The sequence below is a fragment of the Schistocerca nitens genome, chromosome 6 (genome assembly GCF_023898315.1).
Source record: "Schistocerca nitens isolate TAMUIC-IGC-003100 chromosome 6, iqSchNite1.1, whole genome shotgun sequence".
Taxonomy (NCBI): domain Eukaryota; kingdom Metazoa; phylum Arthropoda; class Insecta; order Orthoptera; family Acrididae; genus Schistocerca; species Schistocerca nitens.
The window spans coordinates 400,879,021-400,895,818 of NC_064619.1; the positions used below are offsets into that span (position 1 = coordinate 400,879,021).

General features: G+C 41.1%; 1 protein-coding gene across 5 annotated transcripts in view; it reads right to left on the minus strand.

The window, feature by feature from the left end:
- Positions 1 to 16,798, minus strand: part of LOC126262933 (uncharacterized) — a 421,675-nt gene that overhangs the window by 132,858 nt on the left and 272,019 nt on the right. For all 5 annotated transcript variants that reach the window (XM_049959863.1, XM_049959864.1, XM_049959866.1 and 2 more), the window contains exon 3: positions 4,903 to 5,046. In XM_049959863.1, coding sequence (XP_049815820.1) covers positions 4,903 to 5,046 — 144 coding nt within the window. The remainder of the gene's footprint in view (positions 1 to 4,902; positions 5,047 to 16,798) is intronic.

A 16,798-nucleotide genomic window follows, 5' to 3' on the forward strand; every position in this document is an offset into this window, starting at 1 on the left:
GTGCCCATAATAGGGAAACGTGGTTGCAAAGCCATAAAACGTGGAAAGTCATTTGGTCGGATGAATCTTGCAGAACACTGCTTCCAACTTCTGACTGAGTTTACGTCCCAAAAGTAAAACGAGGGGTGAGTTCTGTCATGATTTGGGCAGCCATATCGTGGTACTCTACAAGATCGTCTTACTGCCAAGGATTTAATTGTTATTTTAGCTGACGAGGTCCATCGGTAGTACAATTTTTGTTTCCCATTGGTAACTCTTTTTTTCAAGACGACAGGATGTTGTCCATGCAACTCGCAGCGTTCGCTGCTGGTTTTGTGTGCACGAGGTTGAATTGTCTTAACTCCTCTGGTTACTACTGTCACCGCATCTCATTATCAGTGAACCTATATGGTGTACTTTGGAGAGACGGGTGAGTGATCTCTATCCACTTTCATCATCTTTACCTGAACCTGCCAGTACTTTTTAGCAAGAATGATTTAAGATGGTCTTGAAAACCATACAGAAACCATTTTTATCCGTTCAGAGAAGAATGGAAACTTTTTTGAATTCCAACAATTGTCCTACATCGCATCAGGCATGAAAATGCGTTGTGTTTATATTCTCTCTCTCCCCCCCCCCCCCTATCCCCACCCGTGATCTAGGCTTTCACATTTTTTTTGTACGTGATATACTTTCTCAGAATTAAATTATAAACGATCCCTGCCTCTCGTTTTTGACCACGGTTTTCGTAGTTGTATGACAAATGGCAAAATTGATATTCGCCTCCCACATTGTACCTATTGGGAACACCTCTATATCACTATTTCCTCGCCTACTATTCTTCTGAATAGTCAATTACTCTGCAATGGGTTATTACTCGAATACCTGCTCTACCTACAATATGAAGAATACACACAGGAATAGAAGAGTAAGACTTTAATATTTCGACCAACATGTCACAGGGCATGTGGGACAATATTTCTTCTTACTATCCCCCTAGTCACATGCCTTCTATGGTGACAGTAGCTTATCAATGATAACGGGACTGATTTCCAACGCAGTTCTTAGTCATTCGTGAGCTGCACAGCCTGTCAGAGTAGCAACGTAAGTGTTGAATTTCATTCTGCAACACTAACCTTTTCACTTTGTTCATTTGATACATTATAATGGGATAATGTTCGTAGCTCTTGTCTGTACATGAAATGATCTCACAGTGATTACTACCGAAAAGTAGGGCGAATTGTATTTACGTTAATTTACGTTAATATACACGGCAAGGATTTACTTGGCGCGGCTCCCCTAGTGGGTGACTAAATCGTTCACTGCACGCAGAGTGTCGCACGAAATCCTGACTGATCAACGTGAAGCATGTAAGCTCTACGCCAGGGCTTAACAACTGGCCGGTTTTGAGCGGGAGTACTCGCGTCTGCTCAGGCACGTGCTCGCGAGCAGGTGCAAGGTCGCGGAGTAGGGAGGGAGGGGAGGGAGGGGAAATGCGCGCGCATGTATGAATAGGGCCACAGCGTGCCTATTGAATTCGCGCCGACTGTGTAACGTTTAAAGTACTACGATCAGCTCTAACAGTCACTTCGCTGGTTAAGAACCACGTCAAGTCGCCGTTGTGTAACCCCAACCATGCTTTCGCAGTTCAACCCCCATTGGGAGGAATTGTATCTGTTTACAGAAAAAGATGGTGTTGCAAAATGTTTAGTATGTCACAAAACGCTGAATTCTTTTAGGAAATTTAATTTGCAGCGACATTATATGTCGTACCACGCAAAAGACTACGGAAGTGGAAAATGTGATGGACCAGATCGTGCACAGGAAATTATTAAACTTAAAAGGAAGCTATCCGAAGAAGATCTGGACGACGAAGAAAAATCAACTGAAGCAGCTCTCTGAGTGAGTTACAAAATTGCTTTGCTTTTAGCAAAATCCCTGCGCCCCTTCACTGATGGCGATTTAATAAAAGAATGTTTGGTGGTTGCAGCGGAACATTTGTGTCCATCTCAAGTTGAACAGTTTCGGATTGTGCCCTTATCTAACATGACCATTATGCGTCGGATACAGGACATGGCAGACGACGCCCAGAGCCAGCTTGCAAATATCTGTAAAGATTTTATAGCGTATTCTCTAGCTCTGGATAAAAGTGTTGATATCACTGGAACAGCGCAGCTTGCTATATTTAATAGAGGTGTTAACAGAGATCTTCAGGTGAGGGAAGAGCTCCTCGATGTAGTAGCTATGAAGAACACTACAACCGGCGGTGATATTTTAAGTAGTGTTGAAGAAAGTGTTGAAAATATACGACTGTCGTGGAATTCTTTAGTTTCAGTGTCTACAGACGGTGCACCAGCGATGACAGGGAAAAAATCAGGTTTCGTTGCGCTGTTGAAGCAGAAAATGCAAAAACTGACCGTGCCGAATGAAGTAAGGGGCGTTCATTGTGTGATCCACCAGGAAAATTTATGTGCAAAGAGTATCACTCTGCGACCGCTACAGTCGCAGGTTCGAATCCTGCCTCGGGCATGGATGTGTGTGTTGTCCTTAGGTTAGTTAGGTTTAAGTAGTTCTAAGTTCTAGGGGACTTATGACCTCAGCAGTTGAGTCCCATAGTGCTCAGAGCCATTTGAACCATTTTTTTGAGTATCACTCTAAAAAATGTGATGAGTGTTGTTGTTCGTACAACCAATTATATAAGGAAGCATGGGCTACAACACAGGCAATTTAAAAGCTTTCTTGAGGATGTAGAAAGCCAGTATGGTAGCCTGCCTTATTACAGCGAGGTCCGCTGGCTTAATCGTGGCGAATTATTAAATCGATTTTTTTGCCTATTAGATGAGATAAATATGTTCATGGAAATAAATAACAAGTGTGTTCCTGAATTGAAAGAGCCTTCATGGAAATGTGATCTCGCGTTCTTAGCAGATTTAACTAGCCATCTGAATGCTTTGAACATTTCACTACAAGGTAAAGATCTGCTAATTACTCATTTCATAGATCGAATACGAGCTTTTAAAATGAAATTGACACTTTGGGTGAGTCAGCTGGAAACAGGAAATCTAGCTCATTTTCCTAAATTATCATCCATGCAAGATGTTCATAAAGACTGTGAACGTTATTCACATGGTTTAGTTGCCCTTAAGGAAGAATTTGATCAACGCTTTCAAGATCTGACAGCACTAGACAGTGATTTTGATCTGTTCTCCTCTCCATATTCAGCGAATATTGAAGAGATTCGTCCTGAGCTGCAACTGGAAATTATTGACTTGCAGTGTGACAGAGAATACAGAGACAAATTTCAGAACAAGAAAAACATTTTGGAATTCTACAGACACTTCCCTCAGGATAGATTTCCTCGTTTGCACAAACTGGCGGCTACAATAATATCAATGTTCGGGTCCACGTATGTTTGTGAACAACTGTTCTCTGCAATGAAATGTAACAAGACGCGCCTGAGAAACGCATTGTCTGATCGAAATTTAAACTGCACACTGCGCCTACAATGCACATGAACATTTACTCCGAACATAGACGCAATTGTAAAGGGCAAAAAGTACAAGATAACCGAGAATCCCACACTTCAGTGACACCTTTTATTGTGTAACAGTTCACAAATTAATACGAATGTAGAGGAATACACTAAGCTAATAAAATTATGTGGCACGTGTACATTCTCCTTTATTTGTTTCATTTGTCGCAGTAATAATTCGTGAGTGATATCCCTGCAGGTGACCGCGGATTTACATTGACTGGCGGCAGCTGTTGTGTGCCCCACGTGACTCTCCCCACTCTCCGCTCTGGTCCGGTAGTGGGGGTAGCGTGCTCGCGCTGCTCCGTGCTCGCGCCTTGCTGCTCACAGCTTGCTCCGCGAGCACGTATGTTGTGAAGCCCTGCTCCTTTCTAATTGAACTGAGTAATAAACAAATTAATGAACGCAACTAAAACGTTAAGATACGGTAGGGCGATGCACTGACGAAATTATTCTCTCCTCTCCTCTCTCTCTCTCTCTCTCTCTCTCTCTCTCTTCTTCCTTCCTCTGTCCATCTGCTCCTTCCTCTCTGATTCTGTCCCCTCCTGCCCCCTCTATCTCCTCCTCGCCGCCACTATCTCCTCCTCCCCTCTTTCTGTCCATCTTCTCCCTCCCCTCTTTCTGTCCCTCTCCCCCTACCCCACATCTGTGACTGCAAACCCCTGGCCCCCTCTGTCTGTATATCTCCTCCTCCGCTTTTCTTTCTCCACCTTACCACTCCAGTCTTCTAGGAGGTTGTTAGATCTTATCACCACAGCATTTATTTCCAGGCAGTAAGAATTATCTGTACCAAGTTTGGTTGAAATCGGTCCAGGGGATGAGCAGTTGCTTTTACCCATGTTTTTGCTCACATACGCATATGTCACATATATATCACATATATTATATATAGTTCACATATACATGTACACATATTTAACCTGTATGTCAAACGAATTTCGCCCTGCTGTTTCGTTTCACGCAGATCAATGTTTACGACGTCATATTTCCTGAACTGTGTGTTGTACAATGATATAATTTTGTAGGTACTTTCAGCAGCGTCTGTGGATACTGTAAATGGTACACGTTGCGTATAGAATTAGTAGCAAAGAAGTAATAAATTTAAAGACCATACGTGAAGCGGCAGTTTACTGCATGAATAACGAAAATTAAGTAAGCAATAATTTTTTTTTTTCCTTTCATCGTTTTGTGGTCGTTATCAGCGAGAAGAAGTTTTCTGAGAGTTTGAAATTTTGTATGAAGTTAGTTTCAATTCAATGATTTCGTAAATGTAAACAAAAGCAGGGTCATCCGCCATCATTATCCACATCAGTTAGCGCTTTATTTCTGATTATCTCGCTGCATACCAGTACCTAAACAATTAACAGGCAGTCTGGAGCGCTCGTGCCTACCTGCCTGGCAGCCTCCTCCATGAAACACGCGTAGACGGCGACGTTCTGCATGAAGATCTCGTCCTTGTTCTCCAGCGTGGCCCCGGACACTGGCGCGTACTCCACCACGGCGGCCACGTAGCTCCCCGAATTCCGCGACGAAGCCTGGGAATAATGGGAGAACACTGGTAAGCACTACCAGCTTCAGAGTATAAAAAACGCTTGAGGCTGCATCGCCTACGCAGACGATCCGCTAGTTATCGTGTCTGCCAATGGATGGGCTAAATTAGGGGAAAATAGTAGTTTAGTTCTTGAAAGACTAAGTGGTTGGCCATAGATAACAAAATGACGATAACAGCACACAAAACACTATATTTGTTACTAAAAAGAACATTGTCAAGTACGAGAAACCCCAAAATCAGAATAATGAATAACCTGTGAAAAGACAAAAAATATGTAGTAATTTGACATAAACATTAACGAAAAGCAAAACTTTTATGCATGTGTAGAAGTCGTCTGCCGGAGAGGCAATAGCAAAGCAGCAACAATTACTCAAAGAAGATTTCAGCTGCCACTAAGTGCAATAAGAACGTACCACAACGTAATCTTAATCGCTGTTGTGTGCTACGGGTATACGTTTTGGCACAGGGAGCAGAAACGGGAGGACAGCACAGGCTCTACGGCGAGCACGGGGAGGAGGCGTGCTCCTGCAGCTCACAAGTGCATACAGAACAACAGCGACTGAAGCGCTGCTGTCGATACGAGGCTTGCCACCTCTGGAACTAGCCGTAAGAAAGAGAAAGTTCACAATATTGGCTCTAAATGGGCTAGTATGATAAGATTAAAAAGATACTGGGCAGAAGAGCCGAATCGAATAAAGAAATAAAGGCATGCTTCATTAGAGAATGGCGATAAATCTGGGACAGGGTAGAAACAGGGAGGAGAACTTAGCAGATCCTTTGTAACATAAAACGAACATGTTGAATGTCATACTTCCTTCTGACCAAAGCTGCTATACAATCCCTGTAGGTAAATGACCCATGTCCCAACCACTTACGAAAAATACAACAATGCACCACTACCCTGATTGTGTAGCATCGACACCCCGGACCAAATAGTCTGGAAGTGTGCCATTAGACGAGATATTATCGATCAGCATTGGCATGTCTTCGGTAACACAGCGGTCGATAATATAATAAGGAATGACGTTGTTGTTGTTGTTGTAGTCTTCAGTCCTGAGACTGGTTTGATGCAGCTCTCTGTGCCACTCTATTCAGTGCAAGTTTCTTCATGTTCCAGTACTCACTGCAACCTACATCCTTCTGAATCTGCTTAGTGTATTCACCTCTTGGTCTCCCTCTACGATTTTTACCATCCACGCGGCCCTCCAATGCTAAATTAGTGATCCCTTGATGCCTCAGGTCATTTCCTAGCAACCGATCCCTTCTTCTTGTCAAGTTGTGCCACAAACTCCTCTTCTCCCAATTCTATTCAATAACTTCTTATTATTTATGTGATCTACCGATCTAATCTTCAGCATTCTTCTGTAGCACCACATTTCGAAAGCTTCTATTCTCTTCTTGTCCAAACTATTTATCGTCCATGTTTCACTTACATACATGGCTACACTCCATACAAATAATTTCAGAAAAGACTTCCTAACACTTAAATCGATACTCGATGTTAACAAATTTTTCTTCTTCAGAAACGCTTTCCTTGCCATTGCCAGTCTACATTTTATATATTCTCTACTTCGACCGACCATCATCAGTTATTTTGCTCCTCAAATAGCAAAACTCCTTTACTACTTCAAGCGTCACATTTCCTAATCTAGTTCCCTCGGCATCACCCGACTTCATTCGACTACATTCCATTATCCTCGTTTTGCTTTTGTTGATGTTCATCTTATATCCTCCTTTCAAGACACTGTCCATTCCGTTGAACTGCTCTACCAAGTCCTTTGCTGTCTCTGACAGAATTACAATGTCATCGGCAAACCTGAAATTTTTATTTCTTCTCCTTGGATTGTAATTCCTACTGCAGATTTTCCTTTTGTTCCCGTTACTGCTTGCTCAATATATACATTGAATCACATTGGGGATAGCCTACAACTCTGTCTCAATCCCTTTTCAATCACTGTTTCCCTTTCGTGTCCCTCTACTCTTGTAACTTCCATCTGGTTTCAGTACAAATTGTAAATAGCTTTTCGCTCAGTATATTTGACCGCTGCACCTGCAGAATTTGAAAGTGATTATTCCAGCCATCATTGCCAATATGTTTCTCAAAGTCTACAAACGCTAGAAACGTAGGTTTGCTTTTCCTTAATCTGTCTTCTAACTTCGCAGGGAAAGTATTGCCTCGCGTGTACCAACATCTCTACGGAATCCAAACTGATCTTCCCCGAGGTCGGTTTCTATCTGTTTTTCCATTCGTTTGTAAGGAATTCACGTTAGTATTTTGCAACTGTGCCTTGTTAAACTGATAGTTCGGTAATTTTCACGTCTGTCAACGCCTGTTTTCTTTGGGATTCGAATTATTATATTCTTCTTGAAGTCTGAGGGTATTTCGTCTGTCTCATACATCTTGCTCACCAGATGGTAGAGTTTTGTCAGGACTGGCTCTCCCAAGGCTGTCAGTAGTTCTAATGGAATGTTGTCTACTGCCGGGGCCTTGTTTCGACTCAGGTCTTTCAGTACTTTGTCAAACTCTTCACGCAGTATCGGCTCTCCCATTCCATCTTCATCTACATCCTCTTCCATTTCTATAAAACTGTACTCAAGCACATCGTCCTTGTATAGACCCTCTATATACTCCTTCCACCTTTCTGCTTTCCTTCTTTGCTTAGAACTGGGTTTCCATCTGAGCTCTTGATATTCATACAAGTGGCTCTCTTTTCTCCAAAGGTCTCTTCAATTTTCCTGTATGCGGTATCTGTCTTACCTGTAGTGAGATAATGTAGATACTTGTCCTCTAGCCATGCCTGCATAGCCATTTTGCACTTCCTGCCGATCTCATTTTTGAGACGTTTGTATTCCTTTTTGCCTGCTTCATTTACTGCATTTTTTAAATTTTCTCCTTTCATCAATTAAATTCAATATTTCTTCTGTCACCCAAGGATTTCTACTAGCCCTCATCTTCTTACCTAGTGGGTCTTCTGCTGCCTTCACTACTTCGTCCCTCAGAGCTACCCATTCTTCTTCTACTGTATTTCTTTCCCCCATTCCTGTCAATTGTTCCCTTATGCTCTCCCTGAAACTCTGTACAACCTCTGGTTCTTTCAGTTTATCCAGGTCCCATCTCCTTAAATTTCCACCTTCATGCAGTTTCTTTCATTTTAATCTACAGTTCATAACCAATAGATGGTGGTCAGAGTCCACATCAGCCCCTGGAAATGTCTTACAAATTAAAACCTGGTTCCTAAATCTCTGTCTTACCATTATATAATCTATCTGAAACCTGTCAGTATCTCCAGGATTCTTCCATGTGAACAACCTTCTTTTATTATTCTTGAACCAAGTGTTAGCTATGATTAAGTTATGCTCTGTGCAAAATTCTACCGGACGGCTTTCATTTCTTACCCTCAATCCATATTCAACTACTATGTTTCCTTTTCTCCCTTTTCCTACTCTCGAATTCCAGTCAGCCATGACTATTAAATTTTCGCCTCCCTTCACTACCTGAATAATTTATTTTATCTCATCATACATTTCATCAATTTCTTCATCATCTGCAGAGCTAGTTGGCATATAAACTTGTACTACTGTAGTAGGTCATAGAGACTGCTACACATTGATCTTGCCAAAAGCCGAGAAGCGATTCTTTTTGGTGTTTTAGCTCACTGGGGCATCTGAGATGGTGTCTGGGGCACTCTGGGATGCTCTCTGGTGCACTCTTGGATGTATAGCGCAGTCCTCGAGCTCTAGCGGCAGCGAGGCGAACCTCGTTCAAAATAGATATAAAAGATAAGACTTTTAAATAAAAGTAGACCTATACTTTTAAAAAAAATCTCACGAGATAGATAAGGATGCTTCGCAACTTTAAACTGAACAATAAAATAAACAATGCCCCACAATACATCCAAGAGTGCAGCAGAGAGCATCCCAGAGTGCCCCAGACACCATCCCAGAGTAGCCCGGAGAACATCCCAGAGTGCCCCAGAGAACATCCCAGAGTGCCCCAGAGAGCATCCCAGAGTGCCCAGTGAGCTAAAACACCAAAAAGAATCGCTTCTCTGCTTTTGGCAAGATCAATGTGTAGCAGTCTCTATGACATGACCAATAACTAGTGGCATAATCTGAACTCGATGACAGTTGGAATTTCAGGTTATAAACTACAAGCCTACATGGCTGAGAGTAAAGCTGCCACGTCATATCAATGAGACGCACCACGCAGAATGTCGACCTACAATAGCATTGCGGAATCAGTGAGTAAATGAGCTTTGGAGAGGACCAGGAGGGATTTCTTGAGACCTTGACAGTCCTCTCCCAATATCTACACCTTTGTTGTCAGAGCAGTACAGTTCCAGTAAAACATGAGTTGTGCTTCAGATCATTGGGGGCTAAATAAAAAAAATAAAAAATTAAAAATAAAGTCTCAGAGCACTATGGGACTTAACGAAAATGGTTCAAATGGCTCTGAGCACTATGAGGCTTAACTTCTGAAGTCATCAGTCCCCTTGAACTGAGAACTACTTAAACCTACCTAACCAAAAGGCATCACACACATCCATGCCCGAGGCAGGATTCGAACCTGCGACCGTAGCAGTCGTACGGTTCCGGACTGAAGTGCTTAGAACCGCTCGTCCACAGCGGCCGGCACTGGGGGCTAACTATTAATACTAATGAGGTTTATAGCTTAGTTCTGATGCCAGATACACTAGTGTAACGTATCGTTGTGTAGTGTGTAAGGTGTCAGGCAAATCCAACACCTTCCATGAAAACCCTGACATGATAACAAATCCGGCATTATGTCACATAGCTCCGAATAAATCCTGACATTAAATTAACCAAAGTAATACGATCAACGAGTGAGCAAATGGAATGCCACAGACTAACACAAGAACGCCTAAATGCATGTCATACCTTCCCACCGTGAAACAGATGCAGTTCCGAGGGAAGAAACGAGAACAGAAGCCAAGAGCAGAGTTGTGTAGGCTAGGAGGCCCTACGATAAGGGACGGACACCGACGGTGCCAGCCGACCGCCAGGACCACCCCCCAACCCATGTTAAAAGATAGAGCCCTCCAGAAGAACAGTATAGATCTTATTATAAAGCTAAAAGGGCCACACCAGCTGCAAGTTTTAGCGTGACACTTTTTCGCGTATCTGTTACATAGCAAACATTATAAACATTGCCCCACCACGAGAAGTATAACGTTTCTCATTGGATAGACAGAACTTTTGTAGGCGGAGCTTAAGGTTAACATTGAGACCCTGATTGGCAGTTGAAAACACAGCCAGATAGGTTTTCTTAAACCAACTTCGGTAAATTGTAGTAAGGAGAGGAGAGAGTTGCTTCCAAGATGGCGAGGTGCGTGGAGCTGCGCCGCTCGCCGCCCCCTGACGCTGCCTAAATACCGACAAGGTAATGAACGCACGTGGTGCCGCCCTAAGGCTTCACTCAGAACTGCAGAAGTCTCGTCTGTTGCATCCCCATTTTACGTAATACTAGTGTCGATCGTGAATTAAACTTCGTGGTATTCACATTTGCTACTAGAAGTTAAAATCTGAAACGCGATGATTTTTCTGTTATATAGTTATTGAGAAGCCACATCAGCCCCTGTAATTTATGACAAGTTAAATAAGTAATTAAAGGTAACTGAGGGTCACTGTAGACCATTTTTGATAGTTTTCTCTTTTATGATACTTAATTTAAACATAGATTATAGATGTGATATTGCATAGGTCATCGTTTGATCCATTGTAGAACTTGGAAACCCATTCAGGGAATATTCGTTCACATTTTTGTTGAACGCAGTTGGTTTTTATCATCCTGTATTGAAACATTTCCTTTTATCAATAGTGCAATTTATAAACAATGTTTTGGGAGTATAATAAAATTTCCAATGGTAAACTTAACTGATTTTTCGACGATATTTTACCAGCTAACTAAAATTAGGAAAGCCTTGAACCCCTTCCACTACATTTACTTAGCATTAACATTCTTTTACAGGGAGTGCAGTGGAGCTGACGCTGAAATCATTAAATATTTGATTATATCATCGCTAGTCTCACTGAACTCTACATGTCATGTGTGGTCTGGCGTCTCCTTACCAGCAACAGGTCCCGGGTTCAAACTAGTCAACTCCCTAAAAAAAAAAAAAAAAAAAAAAAAAAAAAACACGCTCAGAGCGTCGTTGCGCGAAAGTGGTAGGGAGACACGACTTAGAACAAACAGACACAATGCAGAATGGTTGCAGTGTAGTGTTGTATAGTAATGTAGTAAAATTATAAGGGACAAAACTTGCTATCAAGCAATGCAGCATAGACCATTACAATTCTGAATGAACATCTGTGCACCAGATTGCCAAGGGTAGTATGTAGAAATTTTTCCTTCCTCTAAAAACTAGCATAATTCTTTATGTACATTTCTCCCCTTAAACAACACAGTCCTTAGTTATACCAACACATATGAAATTATGTAAAAATATTATCAGCTATATTCATGCAAATTCATGCCCAACATTTGGTTTGGTTTTGTTATCTAGGTAACAGACAAAAAGGAGAGCAGGAGAGCTTGTGTGAAGTTTGGAAGGTAGGAGACGAGGTACTCTCGGAATTAAAGCTGTGAGGACGGGGCGTGAGTCGTGCTTGGGTAGCTCAGACGATAGAGCACTTGCTCGCGAAAGGCAAGGGTCTCGAGTTCGAGTCTCGGCCTGGCACATAGTTTTAATCTGCCAGGAAGTTTCAGGTTAAAAGAAAATAGCAAACACACAAATTTAAATAAAGCTCTACCGGGGAGGGTCCCTAGCAAACGTGGTTCATATCTAATGCAAAAATAACATGAGCTCACCGGACAAAAAATTATTCATTCTTTTGAAAGAAGTTTGCAGAGCTGTATACTGTAAGGAACTGGTACCAGGTAATGGTCCTCCAGCGCTAACGTAACTTGTGGCAGTGAAGTGGCGTTTGTGGTTAAGTCAGTTCCATGGAATAAGCGCTGTGTAATGCCTACACGTGAAGATGCGACGGGACATCAGAAAACAACTGTAGTTTACAGGCGAGCCCCTGACAACAGTATGAATGAAACTGTCCTGTTTGTTGGCGTATGAACCTGAACTCGCCAAAAGGTATAAAACGTGTCGTGTACCATTAGCAGTCGTGTAATATGGTGCAACTACGGTGATCGAAAAAATTTCCTAACCAACAACGAATGGAGATGAATGGCACACGTCGTATATGATAATCCATTTCAAATTCCATAGGAACTGCTGAGACAAAAGAATGTTAGTCCACTTCACACTGTGCCAATGCATTCATCGTGACAGGAAGTAAAATAATAAACGAAAACAACAGGTCCAGTTACTTAATAGCGTAACGGCACAGCTAGGGAATGCTATACAGCAACATTCAGCGTGTGAGGATTGACGGAAACACCCTAAGCCGTGTGTTTCTTAAAATTTTCTTTATTAAATGGGAGCTATTTTGGTGTTGCACTCTATCATCATCAGGTCCTCTATCGACTGTAATCGCATCAAAACCAACTGTCCATCCTAGTTGATTTAATCCAGTTATTGTTAACTAAAGACACGACGATGGTTAATTTTTGATCCAAAACCAGCCAGAAAACTTCGAAAAACAGACGGTTGAAGTCGATCCCATCAATCGTCACATACTAACTGGCCATATTCCCATTTTACATTGAAGATGGATGTACGAAAGTTCTGCGTGGCATTAATTGACAGTTTACGTAGGTATCTAGCACCAGATCTCTTCCCACTGATCTCGCAATTTTCATAAGCTACTGGCCGCTGGTGTATGAACGCAGAGCTGGTGCCAGATATGATCCCAGATGTGTTACAACAGGTTAAGATCAGGGAAGTTTTGTGAGAAAGACGACAATCTTAGTTCAACATTATGCTTCTCAAACCACTGGGGCACGATTATAGGCTTGAGGTACTAACAATTATCCTGCTGGACGATACCATCGCCTTTGGGGGAGACATGAAGAGTAAGTGGATATAGATGGACCGCAGTATAGCACACGTACTGCACAGCAGTCATGGTGCGGTCGCTTTCCGCCACAGGTACAGTGGGAGACAACTTCAGTGTCCGCCACTGTACGATACTGACGCCAACGCCCATCGTCCTTGGTGCAGAGTATGTTTCAAGCAGCCATTTCCTGTATGACGGGGTATCCGAAAATGACCATCGACTTGGTGTAAGAAGCAGCTCTATTCATCTATTCTATTTCTATAGATCCACGGTTCATTCTCGATGATCCCATGTCAGTGTCCATCATATCTGCCGATGTGGTTGGAACATGGAAAAATATGGAGTCGTTTCCTGCAGAACCTCATGTTCAACTATGTGCACCGAAAGGTGTAGTCCGAAACACGTGTGGCTGCCCCAGCATGGTATTCTGTCTTGAGATCTGTCACAGATCGCCGCCTGTACTGCTCTGACGAGTAGACAAATGTCCGACTTCTGAATACTGCAATGATGTATGGACGTTTAACATCTTTTTGTCTACTTGTGTCTCCATTGTCCTTCTTCTTATTACATAGATGCTCACGAAAGTAGCAGGCGAACAGCGGACCAATTTAACCGTTTCCACGATGTTCATTCTTAGAAAGCGGGCCATAACAATCCCTCTTTGTCAGAGTTGCTTATGTAAGTGGAACTTCCCACGCCCGACACACGTCGTCGCTAGAATTAATCCCTATTGGTCTCTGCTCCTCTTTTATGCCTTCCTTACAGCGTTACGTCGCCTTAAATCCATCATGGTGCCATTAAACCTCGTATTTAGTAGATCTCATTTCTTTTTGGCTCGTCAGTGATTTCATTACGTCAGTCACGCTCACCCACATGACCAACATCGACTGGGTGGAGCCATCATTTGGTGTAACAGTAACACCCCATCATTGGTGTAAGCAGCGGAAACCAGTAACATCCATATTGTCCTCTATAACTTTGACTCCATAGCAGCATTTGTGAATTATATAAATTTCCAAAGATTTTAAAGATTTTAAAGATTGTCCGAGAGCTTAAAGTTTGTTGATGACAAACTTACTAATCAAACTCAAATATGATGGGACTAGTTCATAAAATAACAACTGCTACACCGTGAACATATAAAAACTTAGCCCCACGAAGATTAAGATTACGAAATTTCAGTTCCACTGACACCAGAAATTTACTTTAGTGGCTATAAACAAAATCAAAACTATAAAATTCCTTGTACTGCAGTTGGACACAGGAGTAATATGCAGCCAACACATAAAGAAGCAAAGTGGTGTAACTAAATGCCATCAAACGTGCCTAGTCAAAAAGTTCTACTTTGTTTACATTTGTGACATCACATGCCTCGATGTCAGTGCCATGATATCACAAGGCATGGTCTCTCTTATCGATGACATCTTGTAGTGTTGGAAAAATTTGGAAAACTGAAACAAATTTTAAAAATTAAAAAATTTGAGATGTTGGAACTAGATGATTTGTGCCCTGTAAACCCCCCTCCTTACTCCTCCTCCTCCCCCTACATAATCCTTCCCCAGAAAAAATGTGTGTAGCACTAAAATGAAATAGCAAAGACAGCCTAGTATTTTAGCAGCTATTAAAATGCCTCAAAAATCACAATGTAGCCCCAGAACCACTATGGACAAGAGTATATGTATGATTTGGATTTTACACCATGCTCAAAATTATCTGAACGATCGCTGTTTTAAATTATGTACAAGATTTAAAGTGCAGTATTTACACAACCAAAAATACACCAGGAAACACACACACACACACACACACACACACACACACACACACACACAAACCCAGGGTACGTTCACGAATATCTCGCACTATGCTCAAGAGTATCCAAACAATCTGAATTTTGTGTCACGTTGAAATACATTAAAATGTTTACGTAATATGTTATCTTTTTATATCAAAACATACGAAAGCACACATACATACTTCAACTTCCTATGTTCTCACTCTTTACAAAAGAAATGTTGAAAGGAGTCTACTTGTGCACACTTGTATGTGGCACCAGAGAAAGATAAGAAAATTAATAAATTAAAATGAAACTAGTATACCCGTAAATGATGAATGTTATTCATACGCTCGATAATGCGGATTCCTGACCGTGTGCGGCCGCAGAGCTGAAGATACTGCTTCTGGTCACAGATTGTAGTGTTGGAGCAAAAGAGAGGTGGGCGCACAGTTGTACGTAGATGTCTGTGAGGGAAAAACTATGAACTACGCTGTTTTTGTGGTGTGCTGTGTGAAGCAACCAAGTGTTAGTTTAATTTAGGTATGTCAATATTGTTAAACTTGAAAGCAGAAGTCTTCATGAAATCAAGGTAAAGATGTTAAATAATAATGACTTTTGTTTTTGCCAGCACGATAGTATAGATGAGTTGGCTGATAATTTGTAATTGTTGAGTAACCCCAGAATGTATGTAAACTGTCTTGATGAAAAGGCTAATTAGATACTTCACTTTTGTAATGCTTCCAAAATCTGTTAACAGAACTATATGTAATTTGATGATATGAATTTATACTGGTTTAATGAGGTTAGATAATACTTGCGGTTTAAATCTCATAGTTTGTGAATCAATTGTGAGTAATGTAATTTTGTCAGGTGGTTTTGAAAAGCCAAACTTAACTTGCAGTATAATTTTGCTACAAAAAAATCTTATCGTTCGTAATTTACCATAATGAGTATGGTCTCCCTGTCCAGTTCATATATATTTAAAGAATTTGGATTTTCTTAAATGTTCTCATTTATCAGCCAAGAAAATTTCATGTGTATTTCAAAGCATTATGGCCAGCGTTTCACACTCTACGCAAGACTGTATTACTACTGACATTTATACTATTGTTTGATGAATTATTATTACATTTTTTGTTAGGTTAGTAACCTGTACACATATTTCATTTATGCCCAGTCTTGCGCTCTAACTTGCTGTATGTCACTTATACCTGACAATGTCACTAGTTTACTTGCTTTCACCTATGTAGATTTAAGAATCCAGTGTACCCTATAACTCATGTCCATTGCATATACTCATTCATTTCATATAATTTGCAGAACCAGTGTCCCGAAATCTCATTGAATCCAAACGAACCATTATGCTCACAAATAGAAGTACATGGAAGTGCAAGAAATGCAGTACATAGAAAGCACAACATAAGCAATTACCTAGAATATTGAACAGCATTGACACTTCTCACACTGTTTCCTGGTGGGCTTTTATAACCATTTTCCTTTTGCTGTGCTAGTTAAATTAGGCAGATTGCGTGTAAAAGTACATTTTTTTTCAGAATTTTGTGTTAGTTATAAGAGCATTGTTAGATTATTTACTTTGTGTTCATGCCATGTGCTGCACCAAACTTTTGGAATAATGATGGAATGTTGATGTTTAATGAGTGTTCATGCCCGGAGCTGTACTCCAATAGTGAGGAGTATATTGATATAGTGATTATTTTTCTATAATTATAGCGTATGGCATTAATTTGTGTATATTGTGTCATTTCTAGAAAAATGTGTCTTACATTGTGCCTCATGACTGGAGTAGTTTGTGTGAGACTGTCACAGAAGCTTTACATCTATAGACATTTTTTCCGCCATTCCTTATGAGGTTGGACATGATTCTGCTTTCTTATTTTAGCATGCATTACTTCTTTTTTTTTCGGTTACTAATCACATGTTTCCTACTTAAGCAATTCATATGCATCTTTGTATATTTATCCATGAT